The sequence below is a fragment of the Procambarus clarkii genome, unplaced genomic scaffold, assembly GCF_040958095.1.
Source record: "Procambarus clarkii isolate CNS0578487 unplaced genomic scaffold, FALCON_Pclarkii_2.0 HiC_scaffold_1155, whole genome shotgun sequence".
NCBI classification, from domain to species: Eukaryota; Metazoa; Arthropoda; class Malacostraca; order Decapoda; family Cambaridae; genus Procambarus; species Procambarus clarkii.
This window is the reverse complement of record NW_027190186.1, coordinates 1,777-24,440: the sequence shown is the minus strand read 5'-3', so window position 1 is coordinate 24,440 and position 22,664 is coordinate 1,777. Positions and strand designations below refer to the sequence as shown.

General features: G+C 37.4%; 1 protein-coding gene across 1 annotated transcript; it reads left to right on the top strand.

Moving 5' to 3' along the window:
* Nucleotides 1-1,364: 1,364 nt before the first annotated feature.
* Nucleotides 1,365-21,006, top strand: LOC138362081 (sacsin-like; the record flags this gene model as incomplete). Its single annotated transcript, XM_069320976.1, has 2 exons — nucleotides 1,365-1,673; nucleotides 10,301-21,006. Coding segments are annotated over 2 exons (11,000 nt in total), but the record flags the coding sequence as incomplete, so codon positions are not given.
* Between the last annotated feature and the right edge of the window lie 1,658 nt (nucleotides 21,007-22,664).

Sequence of the window (22,664 nt, the reverse complement as noted above, 5' to 3'; positions counted from 1 at the left end):
ATCGGTGCACTGTGCGCTGCAATGAGCCATTCATGTCAGCTGTGGGAGAATCTTGAGAGACCATACTCTCATAATGAATATACTCTCAAAGAGTGGAGTTTTCATAGGCCATTGCTCCCTGCACCTCTCTGAGGGAGCCAGGTTCTGGCTCGTGGTTCCTGGTAGGCAGAACTCTACGTGACTGAAGCCCCAGACCAATATTGCTTTTATCAGTCCTATAGCTCCAGGGAGCCTCAGGGGTTCACCCAGAAAATGGCGTTTCATTACATTCATCGCTTTTTTTTTGGCTACGTGTTGTATGTGGGCACTGAAGTTCAGTCTCTTATATGTGTATAGGTCAAAGAACTTTCCCTCATTTTTATTGTTAATGTTAACATTGTCTATCTGAAGTTTTAAGATTTACTACCAATAAAATGTAGTAGGTCTTTTCTATATTTAGTGTGAGTTTGTTGGTTGATATCCATGAGTGGACTTTTTAAATTCATTATTTACAATATTATTTAGTGTGTGGGGGTGGGGTCAAAATAGATGAATGTAATATTGTTAACAAATAGTATAGGTTTAAGAATGTTAGAAACATTGGCAAATCATTGATGTATACAAGAAATTGGAGAGGTCCTATGCTGCCCTATGGCACTCCTATTGTTAATGGTAGTGGGTGAGGCATGTTACTGATGGCTATATATTAGTGTCTGTCACTGAGATGGGAACGAATATAGCTCGGAGAAAGGCCTCGGATACCATAATGGTGAAGTTTAAATAAGAGGTAGTTTTGGTTTACATTATCAAAGACCTTTCTCAGGTCAATGAAGAGGCCAATTGGGAACTAATTTTTGTCAAGGGCTCATCAGACAGGCTGACAAATCTTTTAAAATCTAATTAATCTTGAACCATAAGTATCATTTGAGAAAGGAGAAATTTCCTCTTAGATAACATTAAATTTTGACCTTTAAAATGAATAACAAGCAAAGTATAATATGCATCCTACAGTATTTACATAAGTATTTTTTAACATTTGTATCAATCTAAAATATTAAATTTCAGTTAGTAATTGATCCCATATTTGGACACCTTTTATTTTCACTTCAGTTTTTAACATCAATATTGCTGTACATTTAGATATTAAAAGATTTTTAAAACAAATTCAGCTCCACAGACTCCAAAATATAGCTATTACAATTTAGAACATTGTATATAAAGAAGACACATGAGTATGCCAATGCATGAAAATGATCTTTATAGAGTTCTAGTACCTGTAACTTCAAAATCTTGTTATTATTGGGTTTCTTAATATAATTTATTAGTATTGAATATATATACATAGTATAAATGATAGTTTCTAAGTAGAAATTGTATAATTACAGGGTCTTCCCCAGCTACAGTTACTCCCCAAGTGTTAAGGAATAGCCTAAGAACATTCAGATCTGTCGGAGAAGAATGGAATCGATCATACCTACTTGAGTATGCTCTTTCGGATGAAAATTATAATGATCTTGAAGGAATTCCTCTCCTGCCTTTAAATAATGGGACATGGGGTACATTCTCACGTTCTAGTCGCTCAGTTTATGTCTGCGGAGAAGAAGGTGGAGCTTTCTGTGGTTTGGAAGAACAGTTCCTCAGCACCCATCTTGCTACATCAGTTTACCAGTCTATGCAGAAGATAGCACTTAAAGGTAAGTGTCCACATAATTCTTAACCACTGCGCTGCTCAGCCATGACACCCCTGTTGTGCTCTGAAAAAATATTATTCCCCAAAAATTGTTTTCTCCTATATTGCTAAAATGCGGTCTCTGATCAGGGAAACTAAAATAAAGTAATGTATGTGACATACTTTTAACTTTGATGGAGCCGAGAAGTTAAGCAATTTATGGGCGCTGATATTGCTATGCTCAAAATTATGGAGCACATACATTATATTCTAAGATCAATCAAACAATGTTATTGTTGTTATTATACTATATTCACATATTATATATAAAGATATTCAATTATGTGCACTATAATGAACTCAACAATGATTGTGTATTGAGAGTTTATATACACGTAACAAGAATCCTAGGTCAGCCTAGTGGACGACAGCCAACTGTGGGAGGGGCTGCCTCAAATACATTTTTACATAATTATTTTATGTCTGTGAATGGTTTTGTATCAAATTTTTTGCAGTAGTGTGTAATTTGTGGAATTGATGTAGTTAAATGTGTGAACATAGCTATTTTAAAAAATATTGGGCTCATAAATATTTTGACACATATATTATATTCTTAAATCAACCAATCAGTGTTCTTTCTGTCATTACACTATACGCACATTATATATCACTATCATCATCTAGTGATGTTGATAGTGTAACAGACAGATAGCGTAACATACTTTATGGTGATATGCACCATAACAAAGTAGCCTTCCTAATAGTCTGGAATAAAATATCCTCAAAAGACAGAGATTCCACCAGGTTAACATACTCCACTGGAATACTGGAATTCAATTCTTCTGTCACAGGCAATCTACTTAATGCATCAGCTACTACATTATCCTTGCCTGGCTTAAACTCTAAATCATACTCAAACTGCTAGAGTAGTAATGCCCATCCTTGAATTCTAGCATTGGCATTAACTGGAATTTGTTTACCTCTGCCAAACAATCCTAACAGGGGTTTATGGTCTGTTCTAGCAAGACATTTCCTCCCCAGCAGAAAATACCTCAGTTTTTTCAGCATATACCAAAGCTAAGGCTTCTTTATCTAACAGAATAATTCTGTTCTGCAGGAGATAATTTCTTGCTAGCAAAATATACTACTGTATCCTGATCATGTACTTCCTGTAATAATGCACAACCCACTCCTACTGGGGAAGCATCTACCTCCAGTTTTAAAGGGAGTCTCCCAGTAAAATTAGTGAGCACTGGAGAATTTATCAATTCCTGCTTAATATTCCTGAAGGTATTCTCTCTTGCTGCCCACTTAAATTTAGCCCCCTTTTTCAACAATTCATACAAGGGTGCTAATTTTGTTGAAAAGTTCTTCACGAACTTATAAAAATATGTAACCATCCTAACAAAAGACTGTACTTCCCTAACTGATGTTGGGGCTGGGGCATCTACTATAGCAGCTACATTTTTTGTGAGAAGGAGTAAAGCCCTTACCTGAAATATGGTACCCCAGGTATTCAATGGCCTTGGTCTTCAATGTTGTTTTACCCTTATTAACCCTTAAACTGCGCATGGCGTATATATACGCCCTGAGTAACATGTCCCATGGTGCGCATGGCGTATATATACGCCATAGGGTGCCAGGCCTGATTCAAATGGCCCGCGGCTACACGGGGTTCACAGTAGCTTCCTCAGGGCTCTTGTAAACAGATGCCATTTTAAAAAAAAATCGTGGGCAATATTCTCAGGTGTGAGAGGCACAGTACTGTTGGAGCAACCAAGGCCGGCGCACGCAGCATGAGCGAACAGCATTGATGTTCAGCTTGTGACCACAGCATCGCCGAAAAATGTCAAAATATATAATTGTTATTATTTAGCGATGACAATATTACAGATGACCAATGACTGTGATATAAATAACCAGGGTTGTGATAATAGCAGGATTGTTGTAATAATTAGCGCTGTGTGAGGAGTGATGCTGAGAGACGGAGGGAGACACCATCGTTTACTGACTGTGTGGCCACCTGTTATTGTTTGCGTTCACCATACCAGGTCAGTGGTTCTCTATGGTGAACACAAATGTAGATACTTATATATAATGTGTGTATTAGTGTAATAACAGCAAAAGGATTATGCTGGGAGGAGCCATATGGGTGACGGAGGTGACGTCGTCTGCACGATTTGTCTAGCTGTTTAGAGGGTGGCCACTATGCTCTTTGGGCGCTCTACAAGCTTAGGTGTACAGTTACGGTGCATAAAACATGTAGATATTTATATATAATATGTGTATATAGGGTAATAACACTGCAAAAGGTATTGTTGGGGGAGAAAGTTTAATGCGTGTGACCCTGAAAGAGTTAGGGAGCCGCCAGCCGCCATCTGTGTATAGCGACGACTCTTAGTGCCTGAACTAACTATATCAGCTTAGCTGTACAGTTGTGGTGAACAAAATGTACACATACTTATATATAACGTCTGTATATAGTGTAATAACACCACAACTGGTATTGTTGGGGGAGAAAGTTTAGTGCGTGTGTTGAGGGAGTGGCAGCGAGTGGCTGGCTGGTGTGTGGCGGTAACTCCTCGTTGCTTTTCGACTCTCAATACCAACTTAGTGGTTCGTTATGGTGACCAAAACATGCAGATACTTATATATAACCTGTGTATAGAGTGTAATAGCAGCAAAACTATTTGTTTATTGTTTTATAAACATAATAATTGAATCACTAATATGCACATCATAATTTTGAGTATAGCGATTATTAACCACTTTTATTATATAAATATATTACAATACACACTATTGAATAATATTACTGCAAAAAAACTAAGAAAAAATCAATCGGAGACATTGAAACAATTAGGTAATAATATCTTTGTGGCAACTCCCATCTGTCAACGCGGGTGACGCTGACCGGGTCTGACGACCGCTCTGTCAACGCCCACTTTTTGCCAGACTTCCTCGGTCAATTGCGCCCAAAATATGTCACCTACGATTTTTTTTTTATTTTTTCCGTGCTCAGGGGACACAAATTAACATGTTTAGAAGACGAAAAAATTTTTTTGAATTTTTTTTTTTCTTGCGCACAGAGGTGTAAATGTCCATATGACCCCTGAGCAGTGTAAGGGTTAATCTTCACATTGTGCTTTTGCAGCAGATTCAAAACTTATTCTAATTTAGCATCATGTTCTTCCTCATTCTCCCTGCATTCAATAATGTCATCTAAAAAAACTAGGCACACCTTCAATATTAACTAACAGCTGGGTTATTGATGCATGATTGGTTTGGCCGGGGGTGCGTCCTGTGATGTCCGGTTGCGCTTTTTGCCATTACCTGCGTACCGTGTTTGCGGATGCGCTTTGGTTTGCTCCGGTTCTCCTCGTTCCCTGTTTCAGGGCTTCGGGTCTCCCAGGTCGTCCGCAGAGTTTTTCGGTCTTCCAGCCTGTGGTCTGTCTTCAACCCGTTCTCGCAAATTTAATAAGTCAATATTGACTTATTAAATATGTGCATAGGTGACATACTTAACATAATAGATACCCTTAAAAAGATTCATAGAAAACACTGACCTTACCTAACCTACTTAGTATGTTAAGATAAGCATCTTATTGCTTCGTAATTACAATTCTTACCTAACCTATAATAGGTATAGGTTAAGTAATAATTGTAATTACGAAGCAATAAGATGCTTAAGATACTAACAAGGTTAGGTAAGGTCGGTGTTTTCTATGAATCTTTTTAAGGGTATCTATTATGTTTACTATATCACCTATGCACGTAGTTAATAAGTCAATATTGACTTTACGAATTTGCGAGAACGGGTTGCTGTCTTTGCGCCCATGCTGTTCGGACGTTTGCAGCTTTTGCTGCTGTGTTGGTGACGTCTACGGCTCATTTCGGGTGCAGGGAATTGAGGGTCGCACAGTTTCTTGGCCGCCCATTCTTTATGCGCGTCTGCTCCTATGCGTTCTTGTTGCCTTGGGTCTCAGGTTACATCCTGTTGTCTCGGCTTCGCATTGCGGAGTTTGTGGCGGCTGCCTCCCTGGTTAGCCCCTTCTTTTCCTTCTCTTTGGGTATGAAGCTCCAGGGAGCTGTAGGGGCTCCCCACAGAAAACCAGCGTTGAATGTAATGAAACGCCATTTTCTGGGTGAGCCTCGGAGGCTCCCTGGCAACCCTCCCTCCCACCGGTCGGCGGTTTTTTCATGTTTGTTGAAGCTTAGCTTCTGAACTGAAGGTTGGCAGCCGGCGCGGTAGGTCCGGGGCTTCCCCCTCCCCCTCTCGGGGCGGCGAGGGGTGCGTGGACGATCGGCGCGGCAGTAAAGTGTAATGTTTGCTTGTTTCCTTGGGATTGTAGGGAGTTTCTACCTCTCTTTTCGGTGTTTGTTTTAGTTTTTTACCATGTGGGGTTTGTTTTGTCATGCCTACCTTTCTGGGTGCCTGACCCCGGTCGATGGCAGATAAGGAAAACCCCAACCACAGTGGGTTTTCCAGTGCCATTGCTCCCTGAAACCTCTCTGAAGGGGCCAGGTTCTGGCGCTGGTCCCTGGTAGGTCTGAACTCCTTAGTTAATGTCCCGGTCTAATATAATATACATTAGCCCGATAAGCTCCAGGAAGCCTCCGGGGCTCACCCAGAAAATGGCGTTTCATTACATTCAACGCTGGTTTTATGTTCTCTGGGACACCACTCACTAACATCAACCTGTAGTACAATACTTAGGATTGTTGAAATATGCTGGAGCTCCTCTGATGCAAGTGTTGACCCTAAGGGTGTCACCTTTTGAATCCAAAAGGGTGGAGGAGGAGAGGTGTTAGTGTTTGGAAGGGAAGTCCCCTTTCATTATAACAGCAATGATGACATTTCTGGGGTACTCTCTCTCTCTTACATTTTTTAGGCTTACCACTAGGACCTGGTTGTGGTTCACTGCTTGCTTGTTTGTCTTACTTGTCTTATTAGGACAATATCCAACTCTGGCCCCAGACATCACTCGGTACCCCTACTCAAATCTCTGAATATGTTAGATATTAAGTCACTGCACATTCTCTCATGTGTATTATACATTTATAAAACACGAAACTGTAATGCCAATCCTGACCTCAAAAGCTTCATTGAAGGTTATAACAGATCCCATGAGCACCACACCAGAAATAAATTCAGTTTTGATATTCCAAGAGTACGACTTATTCAAACTAGAAATGCTCTACAAATCAAGGGACCAAGAATGTGGAATGACCTTCCCAACCATGTTAACCCTTGCACTGCTCACCTATTTTCGGCAAAAACGTCTTGGTGCAATTGACAAGGACATATTTTTGTTATTTTTACAAATGTTCAGGTAAATTTAATGTCAAAATGTTTCCAAAGTCAACTATTACCATTTCAAAACAAAAATAGTAATGAAAACATTAAAAAACATTAAAATATAGCCAAATTAAAAAACAAAAAGCACAACTCTCTGAGCGCCTAAAGGCGCTTTGCGCAGTGCAGTGGTTAAAGACTGTACCGCTCTCAACCAGTTTAAGATAAAACGAAGCACTTCCTAATAAATTCCCTGTAACCTACCTTACCCCTCTATTGTCAACCCATGTCTGATTTCTTAAACAACGCTGTTTGTCGACCAAATTGTATTTGTGCTGCTTTTTCAGCCATGTCTCCCCCTTTTTTATCTTTATTTTATTTGTTCTCAACACATTTTATTCTTTATACTCAATTAGTATTAAGTTTTTAGTCATTAATGTTTTTCCTGCCTGAAACGCTTTGCGTAATAGTGGTTTTAGGCATTGTATGTACTAGCTCCATCTATAAATCGATCAATTTATGTAAAATCTCTTGTATGTATGTACCGTACCTGAATAAACATTTTATTTTATTTTTGTTTTTACTATGAATCTGTGTACACACACTTGTTTTTCATTGTTTTAATACTTGTCTGTAGTGAGACATCACATTGTCTCACATCACATTGATGTAGTGAGACATCACATTGCCTCACTATGAATGACGTCTTGTTTTCCTCTATTGTCATCTTCACAACTATTTTCTTAGGTTGAACTTTACCACTGACTTTCTTGGAACTCATGGCATGATATATAATAAGAACTTGTGTGTTAGAAACCAAAAAAAAAAAAACACAAAAACAATGAAATTCTTCTCAAAGTATTCAAGCACGATCATAACTAGGCAGGAGACACTGGTAAACTGAAGTGCCACGCACTCGGTGGACCCGTACGTGTATAAACAAACTACGAAAACTGAGGCAAACAACAATTAACAAATCAAATTTTCCGAAGAAATTGAGTTCGAGAACCGAAAAATACAAAAACGGGCATATGAAAACCAAGGTTCCACTATATTTTCAATCATTCAATATACATTAGATATTTATTTATTTATTTATTTATGCATATACAAGAAAGTACATTGGGAATGTGAGGATACATAATATGGTAATTACAGTCTTGTAAAGCCACTAGTACGCACAGCGTTTTGGGCAGGTCCTTAATCTAAGAAAATTTTAAGTAGGTAAATACTTGCAAAATTTATAAAAAAAAATGATAACAGATACAAGGCAAGAAAATAACAAAAAAAAAAATGAGAGAAAATTGTAGGTACAGTATATTAAAGTACATAGGTAGCTAAGATTGATTGCAATGACAGCTTGAATGGTAGTTGACAAAAATTGGTTGGCACAATACAGCATATGGCTAGCACATAAAAGAAGACAGCAATAAACACAATGATAAGGTTGTTTGGGTTAAATACATAAAAATTAGGAGATTGGGTAACACTAGGTACAGAGCAAATTTAAAGCTCAGTGTAGGAAACTTAAGAAGATGAAATTAGGTACTTTTTGGTTTTGCTTTTAAATAAGGCAAAAGTTTTACAGTTTTTCAATTCACTAGGGAGTGAGTTCCATAGACTAGGTCCCTTAATTTCAATAGTGTTTACACAGATTAAGTTTGACCCTGGGGATATCAAAGAGAGATTTATTTCTGGTGTGGTTATAATGGGTCCTATTCCATCTGTCCAGGGAGAGTTTCAGAGCATGGTTTGCATTTAAGAACAGGGTTTTGTAAATGTAGTTGACACAAGAGAATGTGTGGAGGGAGTTAATATTTAGCAAGTTTAGGGATTTAAACAAGGGAGCTGAGTGTTGTCTGAAAGCAGAGTTAGTTATTAATCTGATAGCAGATTTTTGCTGCGTGATGATGGGCTTAAGGTGGTTTGCAGTGGTAGACCCCCATGCACAGGTACCATAATTAAGATAGGGGTAGATTAGTGCATAATATAGTGAGAGGAGAGCAGAGTTAGGAACATAATATCTGATTTTGGAGAGTATACCAACTGTCTTAGAGACTTAGTTATTTGTTGAATGTGGGTGCTGAAGTTGAGTCTCTTGTCTAGGAATAGGCCATGAAACTTCCCATCATTTTTATTACTGATGTTAATGTTGTCTGTCTGTAGCTGAATTGCATTTGATTGCATTTGATTCATTACATAGATGTTTACATTCTTTTTTGAGGAGGAATATTATCCCACTGACTATGCACTGTGCACGTGCAAAACTAGCCACTGCACTGGTGGGAATTCCAAATACAAGAGTTATCCACAGTAGCACATTCCTTCAAAAAGACCCCTTCCTTACAATGGGGCATCGCTCTCTATGCCTCTGTGAGGGTACCAGGTACTGTCTCGTGGTCACCAGTAGACAAAAAGAACTCCACAACTGATGACTCCCAAGTACTATGGCACTTAATCAGTAATAATGACCTGAGGAGCCTTTAGAGCTCGCCCTGAAACTGGCATTTTATTGCGTTCAACGCTTGTGTTTTTTTTTAGTTCCCATGATCATGTAACACATTCTCTCAATATTAGAATAAAAAATTGGGAATAATTTTTTACATGCACCACAGAGTTGCCATATTAAACTGTCGAACAGCATAGTGGCGCTGTAATCCATGTTGTGCTACTGCTCACAGGATGAATATGGATGCACACTAAATAGTCACCTCCGTTGGAAACAGTTAAAACAAAAGTATGTATGCACTAATCAGCCAAGAACACATGCCATGGGGAACATAAATACAAATATGAAGTGTTATAAAATACTAAACATGATCCTCCATGCAACACTAAGTCTTAAATGAATCTTAACCCCATTTATAAAAAAAAAAAAAAAGAGAGGAGGAGGCCAGACATGTGAGTGAGGAAAGCAGGTTTAACCTTTATTTAGGTAATCTAAGATGCCATCTGTTGTTGCACTTGGATGCTAGTATATGGCTTATTGACATAGGGCAAACCTCCACTTATCTTGTTTCCATATTTTCTATGTATATACCAATACATAGTTAATTTTGCTGTGCCTAAGCATTCTGGGCAGTTCTGCTTAGTTGTGAGGTTGATCACTGATCCCCATGGTCCCCTTGCCTCTACATATACTCCACTCTGGTCATGGTACTTGGTAGGGTGTCTGGTTCCAGAGCCAGTGCACCAGGGAGCTAATGAGTGCCAGCCCTGAAATTGTGTATATATTATTTTCACAACTGCAAACAAATCACACATTTTGTTCTATTAATTAAGCAAATTATGAAATATTACTAATGCTTCATGTACTGGTATGCATAACTTTTAAAATACATCATCTCTTGTTACAGGTGTATCTCAGTTAAAGCAGTTCTCTGCCAGTCAACATGGTGCTCAACTACTGGCTCAGAGTGCTCAGATTGTCCACCAACTTGCACTCTCCCAGCAACAGTTGGAATGCTGGTTATCAAAAGTATGGTCAGTTATGCAACATCTAGATCTTCAGAGTGTAAGCAATGTTGCCCTAGTACCTTGCAGTCCAAATCTGATAGATTCTTCCAAGCTAATATGTCTTTCAAGTGCAATCATTGTGCAAAATGCATCACTTCCCCTATCAAAAGCAGCTGTAACTGCTCTTGAGCTCTTAAATGTACAAGTAATACCTAAACCTCCAGAATATGTTCGACATCATCAATTATACAGCTATTTCAACAATTCTGATGCTCAAGGTGTTTCCCAGGCTCTGCTTAAGGTGATGACAATGCATAGAAGCCAAGATCTTGCATGCAACTTTAATAAGTGGAGAAATGATGAACAAGCTCAGGCACTACTTACTGTTACTGAAATACACAATCTTCATCCACAGATTGTGAATCTTTATAGAGAACTTAACATCTTCAAAGCCAGAGGAAAGAACTACACTGTGATGGATATAAGCATTAATAATTGTAACAAAATATTTCCAGACATTAATAACTTTCCTGTAAATTTTCCTGAAACTTTCATTGTGCCATCCACCATGATTGATCGACATCTTGCAAAAACTTTGGGTGCCAATCAATTGACAAAAGAAATGTTGTGCCTATTAGCCTTGCAGAGCACCTATTCTGATAATGATATGGCAAAACTTGTGGCGTATATTTTTGAAGACAGTTACCTGCAAAGTAGTTTGGGAATTCGAAATCGGCTTCAATACGTGAGATTTGTTCCTAACACAAGTGGTACGCTTTTCCTTCCTAGTCAAGTTTATGATCCCGAGGATGTTGACAATGCAGCACTGATTTCAGAAGACTTAAACCCCCAAACCTGCTTTCAGAAGTATTATCCCTTGTTACGAACTCTTGGGATGAAGAAAGTGTACAACATGCCCACACATGATTTCATTCAAATCATAACAAATTTCCATAGCAAATCATTAACTGATGAGGAGAAAGTAATAAAAGCTGCAGCTTTGCTCAGAGCTGCAAATCGCCGACCTGATTGCCAACAGATATGTCAAGAAGTAAGAAGTGTTAGTTTTCTTTATGGTGAAACACTTAAACCAGCTGGCTATCCTGTCAGCTTAATTTGGGCAACAATTTTTAAGCCATATAGACCTCAAGATGTAAAAAGTTACAGTCACTTCAGGAATGTCCTGGGCTCAGTGGTCCCCCTGGTACATTGCTCTGATATTCAAAATGTTGCTAACAGCTTTGGCTGGAATCAGAAACCCAGTGCTATCTGTCTCATGGAACACTTAAGAAATATAATAAAGGTATACAAAAATACAGAAGCAAAATATTTTGATTTGATAAAAGAAACATACAAGCAACTATCAACATTTGTTAACACACCAGATGCATGCCATTTACTCTCAATGTCTAATTCACCATGTGTGTTTACAGAGGCAGGTTTCAGGGACCCTAAGAAAGTGTATGTCTTATCACAAATTGGGGACTTGCAATTATTGCCTCACATGTATTCAGTACCATTTGAATTACGTGATTATGGTAGTCTTTTTCGCACTCTAGGGTGTTTTGAAATGCAATCAAAGGAATTGTTCTTGACACTTTTACAACAAATTCAACAGCACCACTCCTTAGGGCAATTTGCTGATGTTGATCATGACAGGAATATTGTTATACAAATTCTTCATAAACTAGTACCATTTTGCAAAGATATCCCTCCATGTGAATTGCTATTACCTGTGGAAAATGCCAATGGAAGGTTAGAACTAGTTGATGTACAGCAGTGTTCTTATTCAGAACAGTCTTGTGACTGGATTGACAGTGATGAACTTGGTGTAAGAGTGGTTCACAGCAGTGTTGGAAATAAACTAGCAAAAGCTTTGGGTGTTGCACCCCTGAATAAACATTTACTGGCTGGTGAAGAGGGTTTCATGGAATGGGGACAGCACGAACCACTCACCATGCGTCTCCACAACTTGCTCCGGCAGTACCGTGATGGTGTGGCTGTCCTCAAGGAGTTAGTGCAAAATGCAGATGATGCTGGTGCCACCACTGTTTCCTTTCTTTATGATGAACGTCAAAATGAAGATGCACAAACAAGGCTTATGAGCAATAAACTAAAAGAGTGTCAGGGTCCAGCTTTATGGGCTTATAATAATGCAGTGTTTACTGAGGAAGATTTTTCAAATCTAAGAAAATTAGGTGCAGGAACTAAGGAGTATCAGTCCACCAAAATTGGGAAATTTGGACTTGGATTTTGTTCAGTTTATAACTTGACAGATGTGCCAAGCATTATAAGTGGCTCTAATTATATTATATTTGATCCACACATGACTTACTTAGACAGCAATAACCAGATGCCTGGAGTGAGATACAATTTTTCTAAGGAGAAAAATTTATATATGCTGAGTAAGCTTAATGGACAATTTAAACCATTTAATAATGTTTTTGGCTGTAATATCCAACAGGCAAAGAAGTTTGAGGGCACTTTATTTCGCTTTCCTTTAAGGACTCCAGCCCAAGCTAGCACTAGCGAGATCAGTAGTGTGAGTTACAGACAGAAAGAGATGATAGAACTGCTTCAGATGTTTAGCAAGATTATAGGAGAACTACTACTTTTTACTCAGAATATTAGAGACATCAAGGTGTTTCACTTAAACAAGAATGCATCATCACCAACAGAGAGTATGCTGTTATTTGAAAGTTCAAGAACAATAAAGAAAGCATGTCCTTCTCTGGCAGTCTCTGTCCTCAACAAAACAGATAAAACCCAGGTGGAAAGAGTTGCTCAACTATTTAATAATAGGTTTCAGTGGAACAGGGAACCTTTTCAAGAATGCACACTTTCAGAAATAGAAGTTGTATGTTCAGAAGAAAGTAGAAAATTTTGCAACATTCATGAAGGGGTTTGGATAGTCACTTGGCTTACATCATGGCATTGTGGTAATGGGGCATCATGTAACTTAGCAGAAATCCTTAGAGGAAAAGCCTTACCTCTGGGTGCTGTGGCAGTGCCATTAAGAAAACAAAATGATGGGTGGCAACCCTTAAAGCTTTCAGAACTTCCTCAGGGATTTTATAATGAGAGCCATATGCACTGCTTTCTGCCATTGCCAGTAACAACACACCTGCCAGTTCAAGTAAATGGTTTTTTTGAAGTAGCTCCAGACCGCACAAGCCTTAAGACACAGACAGAGGATGATCGAATAGTAGGTTCAGACTGGAATGAAACTTTGATGAATGATGCAATAAGTGCTGCCTATCATAGTCTTATATCATCATTGAAATTGGAAGGTCTTAGTAAGAATTGTCCATATTATTTTCTATGGCCTGAAAATCTTGCCACAACTGATAAACTAGTAACAAACTTCACAAAGCATTTTTATAATAAAATTATCAGTGAGGCTCTGCCAGTCTTTCGAAGCAGAAGTGGCTGGCATCCACTAAATGTCTGTTTGTTTCTAGAAGAAGCATTTTATGAACTAGAAGAGATTGGAAGCATTGCCTTTGAATATATGGAAAAGTTTATTGAGTCTTCAAGATTTATGATAGTTTTACCAAACCATATTGTTGCTGGTTTCCAGTTTGCTCACATATCTGAATACATGATTACTCAAGATATGTTTTTCTCAAGTTACTTCATCCCGAACATATCTGAGCAACATGTAACTCCAGAGAAGAGAAATAGGCTGACTTTACATATTTTTGACATTAAGCATTCATGTTTAGAAAATCTCAGAAATGTTTATTGTATTCCTACAATCCCAGAAGGAAATTTAAAAATGCCTTCTGACCTAATAGACCCTAAGAGTAGAATTGCATCAATGTTCACCGTAGCTGATGAGAGATTTCCAGGGTGCCTGTTTTACAATAATTCTAATAGACATAGCATTCTTTTAGATTTGGGAATGAATTCTAAATCTATTCCTACAATGATGGTAAAGAACAGGGCAGAGACAGTTGAAGCATTGTCTTGCCATAATTGTGCTGTTAAAAGATCTTTTGAAATCTTGCATTACATAAGAACTCAAAATCATAAGGAACAAAATAATATTGCAAAGAGAATTCAGAATGTCTCATTTTTACCAGTAATGCCCAAGCCTCAAGACTGGCATCTCACATGGAAAGGTGACACTGTGCTATGTAAATCCCAGATGTGTGCTGACCATGTCAAGCAAGATGTTCGAGGACCGGTGAAGTCTGTAGGGTTTTCTAAACCTTTAGGAATGTGTTTGGGAGAATTCAAAGAGCTTGTAGGCAGTACAAGCTTATTACTGTCACAGCTTAATATGGATAATGATTGGATACCTAATCAACTGATTGAGAAGCTTGGTATTATTATTCATGAACAAAATCTGCCATTAAATATAGTGTATCAGCAACTCAAAATATTACCAACTGTTTCACCAGCAGTCGGCAACATCCAGAAAATTTGTCATAAAATATACAAGTATTTTGAGAATAAAATTCAATCTTTAAATTCAGTCATTCCTGAGGAATTAAAAGAGCTAAGAAATGAAAAAGTATTACTTACAAAACATGGCTTTATGGAACCAAATTTATTTGCACTTAACAGTGAGAGTGATTGCTCACCAGACTTGTTTTCAGTACAAGTGGAAGGGCTTGGCATGTACAAGCATTTAATGGGTGCCCTAGGTATTGGACCAACCTTTCATGCAGAAGTTGTATTTCAGGTACTTAGTCAAAAGAAAGAAAAATATATATCTGATAAAATAAGTGAATCAGAAGTATTACAAATTTCCAAGCTTCTCGCATTGTTGTTTAATGTTCAACCTATTGGTTCAGGTGACTGTGAGTTACCCCTTCATTTGTTGCACCTTCCAGATGCAGATGGTTATCTCCGTCCCATAAAGAACTTGTGTTGTGAAGATGGGATGAATCTCAGTTCTGGTAACTTTCATTGTTTGCATAAAAACATTTCTTTATCATTGGAAATGACAAATTGGCTAGGAATAAAAACAAAAACTAGGCAACGTCTTGAAGACTCTTCAAACAGGATACATTTTGGTCAGAATGAACCTTTAACCACCCGACTGAAGAACATTCTTAAGGAATATCCATGTGATAGTGGAATAATGAAGGAACTGCTGCAAAATGCTGATGATGCAGGAGCAACAGAAGTAGCCTTCATTCAGGACTTAAGACAACTCCCAGACAAACAATTGTTTGATAAGAAATGGGCACCATTACAGGGACCTGCCCTTAGTGTATACAATAACAAAGGTTTCACACAAAAAGATCTGCAAAATATCCAAGACTTGGGTAATAGCAGCAAAATTCAAGACCCAGCCAGTACAGGACAGTATGGCATTGGTTTTAATGCTGTGTATCACTTGACTGATGCGCCATCATTCTTGACACGAGGACCTGACATTCCCCAAGGAGAGACACTGTGCATGTTTGACCCTCACTGTTGGTACGATCCTGTGGCCACTCCTGAAAAACCTGGGGTACAGTTCATAAATCTGAATGACTTACGGAAAGATCACCCAGATTCTTTCCATGGTTATCTAGAAAATCTTTTTCTACAGCAAGAGGGTACAGTTTTTAGACTCCCACTGAGGATTGAAAAACAGTCCAAAATTTCAGATCCCTTCCCAGCTTATAAGCTGAAAGAAAAGTTGGATGAGTTCAAGCTGGAAATGGCAAAATGTTTGTTATTTTTAAGAAATGTTCGTAAAATTTCCATTATGAGAATGTCTAAAAAGGGAGAGTGTTATACTGAATATTGTGTTGAATCATCTATACAGCAAGAAAATGAGTTCTCAAAGCTGCAGCATATGATGGAATTAAAGAAACATATTGATGATAATTTAAACTCTGTCTTTAATATTGATATGATCAGAGCAAAGTACATAATGACAGTTACAGACACAAACAAAGCAAAATACATTTGGTATATTGTTCAGCAACTTGGTTCAGAAAATAAAGACAGCCGACCAGAGATAGTGAAGGATGCTTTTTCCCATAAGTATCTTAGTCTGCTTCCTCATGCTGGAGCTGCTGTTCTCTTGAATACCAACCAAAACCCAATTAATGATTTATTTACAACATCTTGTTATCTTCCATTGCCAGTAAAATCAGGACTGCCATTCAGTGTTAATGGACACTTTACTTTAAATTCTTCTCGGCGAAATTTATGGACAGGATTAGAGGATCCTAAAGCTCAGTGGAATACTTGGCTGATGAAGGAGGTGCTTGTCCCTGCTGCTGTGTGTGCTGTTGATTACTACAGGAAATGTATTTTCCCAGAAAGTGATAATAAGATGACAATGTGTAAATATTTACAGAACATGGATTTGTATAGGATGATCTTGCCTGATGGAAATAATACAGAATCAATTAAATGGAAGAATTTTATCAAATGGTTTTATAAGTACATCATTGATCAGGAACTATATTTCTTTGATGTTTTTATTCCAGAAAATGACAAATTCCATGTTTCAGCTGAAAATAAATATAAAGTGGTTGATCTACAAAATGGAGAGTTAAAATGGCATGCATTTAAAAAGGCCAGTGATGAATTTCCCCTTTACTTTGCTAAGCATTTGGATCCACAGATTGCCAAGCTTAAAGATCATTATACAGTCAAGCCCAGTGATCATTATACATTCAGGCCCAATGATTTTAATATTGTCAGGCCTAGTGATCACATTGAAAATAATCTCTTAAACACACTAAGGCGACTTGGCATGAAAGTGGGTAGCTCAATAATGCGTAACAAACTCATTAGTGCTGAAATTGAGTTTCACTTGCTTAATTCAGATGCTGCTCTTCAGTTTCTTCTTTCCTGGGATAAAGATTACCCTGACAAATGCAATCCAATGATAATGAAACACATCACTGAGACACCATTTTTAAGTGTCAACAATGTGTGTATTGTCTTCATGTATCTTTCATATTCAGAACATTTTCTTAATTATTTGGAAGGGCTTCCATTGCTGCTCACTAATGACATGATCCTCAAACATTTTAATTCCAAGGAACCAGTATTTATTTCATCATACTGCCACCTACTTCCAAATTCAGCACATGACTTTATCCACTTTGATATGGTAAAGTTATTCAAAAAAGCTCAAACAGACAACAAGAACCTAAATATATTGAAAGAGTTCACATTACAGGATCTGGCAGACAGACTACATGCAGAATTAGACCAGTCGTATCATGAAAGTGAATGTTTTTTACCATTAGGTAACCATGAAAAATGGCTGTATACACTATGGACATTCATAAGAGAGTATTTTAAGTGCAATAAAGATGAAATAACCTCAAAAAATATTTGGATGAAGAACAGGGAATATATTATATATACTCTTGGAGACTGGTCTTTATACCCCCTAATTTATAACAATAAAAAATGTCTAGTTTCATTACAGAAGGCCTGGCAAGTTTTAGACCTGGACAATGACCCAGTTTCAGTTTACTGTAGAGAACCTTCCAATAAGTCTGTTTTCCATTCATTACCTGTTCCTCATACATTCTTCAAAATTATTCCAACAAAGTTGAACCTTACAGCAACATTAAGGGAGCCTTCAGTTTTACTAGAAAATCTTTACTTTCACAGAGAGACAATTGCTCAGTATGTTCACAGGGTGATGAAACATGACAAAAAAATGTCTGAAGTCTTGGAATATTTTGGTAAATATTGTAAAAGTGCCTCTTTATGTCCTAATAAACTTCGTTCACTCTGTATGTTTGAAGACATCTGTGGAGCTGTGATAAAATTGGAAGACAAAAACTTTATTGTACCAGTTGCATCAAAACTTTATTTAAATGGTTTGGTTGGAATTGCAGCAGACAACAATACAATAATTTTAAAAGAAGAAAAATCAACTGATGCAAAAACCATCTACCAATACCTGAATTCAGAGTGTCTTCTGGAGGACCTGGAAATTTATGTAAAACTAATTTTGCCAAATTATGAATATTTATCATTGCAGCAAAGAACGTACTTTCTGAAAAATTTAAGAAATGAACTAGAAAAAACACAACATGAGAAAGAAAAGACTTGGAATCAAAGTATAAAAAATGTTGTTGCAGTATTAAAAAAAACTCCTTTTATAGAGTTAAATGGAAGCTTGAAAACTGCAGATAATTTCTATGATCCGTCTAATCCAGTATTCAAGGTAATGAAGTTGAGTAATTTACCTCAGCAATGGGCAAAATATGAATGGCAGTACTTCCTCAAATTATGTGGCATGGTACATGAACTGACAGTTGACATGTATGTGCAATATGCAAGTACATTATCATGCACTGATTCTGAAGTTAGTCAGAAGTCTCTAGTTCTCACTCAATACCTTTTTGACAACTTTGATAAACTAGAATGCAGTGTTTCACAGATAAGAAATATTGAATTTCTTGTTCCGCAAGAGTTTAAAAGCTTAAATAGGATTTTACCACAATTTAGAACTGCATCTGGTTTGGTATCCTTTTCTAATAGTGTGCCATCAAATTTTGCAAATATTCTGTGGACAACTGCAAGCCTTTTGCCAGATTATGCAACATCATGCTGTAGAGATATTAAAAAACATTTGAACATCATAAATACCCCCCCAGAAGACAAGGTTCTCCAGCACATTACAAAATTGTGTACATTTTTAAAATCTAAGCAAGAGAACACAAATAAAGGCATTGAGAGCATAATGGAAAGTATTTATGAGTATTTACAAGAGTGCAGCAACAATGTTCATTTTGCACTTGTCTGCCAGAGTACTCCTGTAGTGCATATACCAAAGCATTCTACCTTTGTTGCAGCTAATTTTGTGATTGAAACTTTGGAAGTTGAAATTATTCCATACTTATACAAAGTTCCATTGACATATGGGAAATACATAGATCTTTTTAAAAAACTAGGAGCCCTTGAAGCTGCTACTTGTGACACTTATGCCCAAGTTTTGAAGATGATCTATGAAGAAAGTCGGAAACAAACATTGCATCCCGAAGAATCTAAGTGTATGAAGCTGGCTCTTGAAGGCTTGGTGAAAAACAAACTGAATCTCGAAAAACTTCAAGTTTCTGAACTCTATCTCCCAACAAAAGAAGGAAAATTGGAAAAATCTTCAGAAATATATGTGAGAGATAATGAATATTTAGAGATTGTAAGAGAAAATTTAAATATTTCAATATTTGCTGGATTTGAAATTCTGAAAATTGAAATGACCGATTGTGACTTTGTGAATCTGTTGCCTAAAAATTTGCAGCCAAAATTTTTATCTCATACTGTGAAGAAAGAACTTGACAGTAATACTGAGGAAATATCAACAGAATTACTTAATGAGTTAAGAGAAACTCTGCATTCTAATACTTTTAAGCAGGCAGTATTGAGAATTATAAATCATGATAGAGTATCCACAGGATTATGTTTGAATAAAACTGAAGTTAAAGAATTAATGACTAGTCTTGATAGAGTGGAGGTGAGGCAATTCAAGGTAATTACCATTATTCTAAAGTTTAATGAAGATGAAATTGGGAAATTAAAAAGGCAATTCTCTGTGAAAGTTTGTAATGAAGTAGAGAGAAAAGTGACACTTTATATTTCTGAGAATATTACCAGTAAAGTGATTTGCTGTGCACTGTGTAAAACTTACAGGAAAATGTTGAAGATAGATTCACCATCAGTAGTGGAGAATTTAGGAAACATTCTGAGGAGTTATGATAAACCACATGAAATTCCATTATTACTGGATGAATTAAACATTACAGCATGGGGTGTTCAGAATAGAACACAAGAATTTTATCAAACAGATGTAGGTTCTTATCTTGGTGAACATTTAATTCATTTACTGGATAATGAATTTTGTCAATTCCACGAGGGAGAAATTGTCTGTATGAAGAAATATATTCTTGCAGGAATTGAAACTGCTGAAGAGAATATATACATTATTGTTCAAGTAAAGTGCTTGGTAAAAAGTCATGAGATCTTGTTTATGAATGAATATGAAGTTAACACTGGATATGAAGGAAAGTTTTGCATGATAGTTCGAGCCCATCAGCTATACAAGTTTGTAAGAACTAATGCAAATGACAGTGATATGGTGATAAATGATACAGTGTCAGTTGGCAGTCAATCTGATAATCTCTCTGAAGAAGAAATTAGGAAGACTATAAGGAAGCAAATGAAAGAAATATGGAAAGTTAATGATGAAAAAGAAAGACAGCACCTGTTGCGCCGCCTGATCCTCAAGTGGCATCCAGATAAGAACAGTCATAGAGTTGAGCTCAGTACCCGTGTAATGCAATATGTACAACAACTGTTGAATCGTTTGGAGAATGGAGAGATTATACCAGATGATGAAGATGATGAAAATGGAAATACATTTAATGGTGCCTCCAGTGATTACTACAGTTATGTATTTAAATCACCACCATCAACACAATCTACAGGTTCCTTTGGGTCATTTAGAAGCCCGATGTATGATAGAAAGATGCCTGATCGTCCTGAAGCCCAAAAATGGTTTAGACAAGCAGAACATGACCTTGGCGAAGCTAATAGACGTGATGGAGGATCTTCGTGCTGGATCATGTACATGTGTCATCAGGTAAGCTTGAAGTTACATTATGATGTTTGATACAACAGTATTTGTATGCAAGTATATCACATTTTAAAAGTCATAAGTACAATGAGATGCAGTTGTAATGCTCAATGACTGGAAGGTAATGAGAGTGGTGATGAGTGTGTATCACTTGTTACTATGATAACACAAACACACACTATGGTAAATTTTGTTATATACTTGTTATACCGGTAGGTTAGTTACAATGATTGGTGTTTGAATGGTACTTAAATATGTAAGATTTTTCATAACAATAATGAAAAGTATAATTGGTTTTTATGTCTACAGTATTAATAGTTTAGCTATAGCAGTTGAATGCTAGAAATGGTACAACGGTGTCATGAAAAGTTGAGTCAAGGATGCTTGTTATGTACTGCTAGTGTTGTCAGGTAGGATGTAGTCCTGAGGTGGCTGGAAACGGAGAGCTTGTACAAGACGTGGGGAGGAGAGCTTGAGCAAGGTCAGGGGTGGAGAGCTTGAAGGAGGGCACTCAGATTAGGCCAGGAGTGGCTGTCTGCTCTGTAACAGAGCTTGTAGAATTTGGTGTGGGAATTGGAACTAGGCAGGCGATGCTGTCTCTGGTCATCTTATATCTACATCCATCTGACTTTCTGTTGGACCCACTTGGCAGTGGAGCTCTAAGTGAGGCAAGGTCACTGGTTAGGTCTTCCCATCATTTGGTCTGATGGGAAGTTTGCTGGTTGCTTTTGGCTGTCAAGTGATTTGTGGAAACCTTGGGGGATTTGTTAAAGATGACATTAATGGTTACTGAATATGATTGCAGGTGTCATTAGCGATTATAGGTATTATTGGGAACTCTAAATAGTTGCAACAAAGGTCCTGGGAAAATGTGAAGCAGGTACATTATCTCGAATGAGAACACTTCAGTACTCCCCTTGTCCTTGATGGCGAAAGATGTGTGGGGGAGAAAAACAGAAATATGTGTTATTGGTCCCTGGGTCGGTGATGAAGCATGCAGACCCAGTGCCTATTGAAATGCAAGTAGCATACAGATTGGCTTGATTGCTATGACCATGCAGGGTAGCAAGAGAGATAAGAATGGGGTTGTAGCATCCTGGGATGCTGAGGGAGCATACAGATCTGGTGCCAGTTGAGATGCAGGCAGTGTGAATTTTTTTTTATAGATTTCTTATATTATATACTGTATATAGAAGAAGGTACATTGGGCCTATGAGAGCACAGTGGTACATCTGTTTTCAAATTTAATCCGTTTCCAGAAACGGTTCGAAAATTCAAAAACCGAAACAAATTTCCCATAAGAAATAATGTAAATTGAATTAATCCATTCCACACCCTCAAAAATATTATCCTAAAAATACATTTTATACATAATACTATTTATTTTTTGTGCTATAATGTGTACAGTACAAGTATATCTTATCTTTATTGAGGACTCTTTTTGGTGTATGGAAGACAGTGAGGAAAGAGGGAGGAGAGTCCCGATCCATTATAACAGCAGTGATGATATTTCTGGGGTACTCTCTCTCTTACGTTTTGCAGGCATATCACTTGGACCTGGTTGTGGCTCACTGCTTGCTTGTCTTACTAAGAATCTGTGTATAGACACTTGTTTTTCCCTACGTTTTAACATTTGTCTGTAGTGAGACATCACATTGTCTCACTATGAATGATCTCTTGTTTTTCCTCTGTTATCCTCACAACTATTT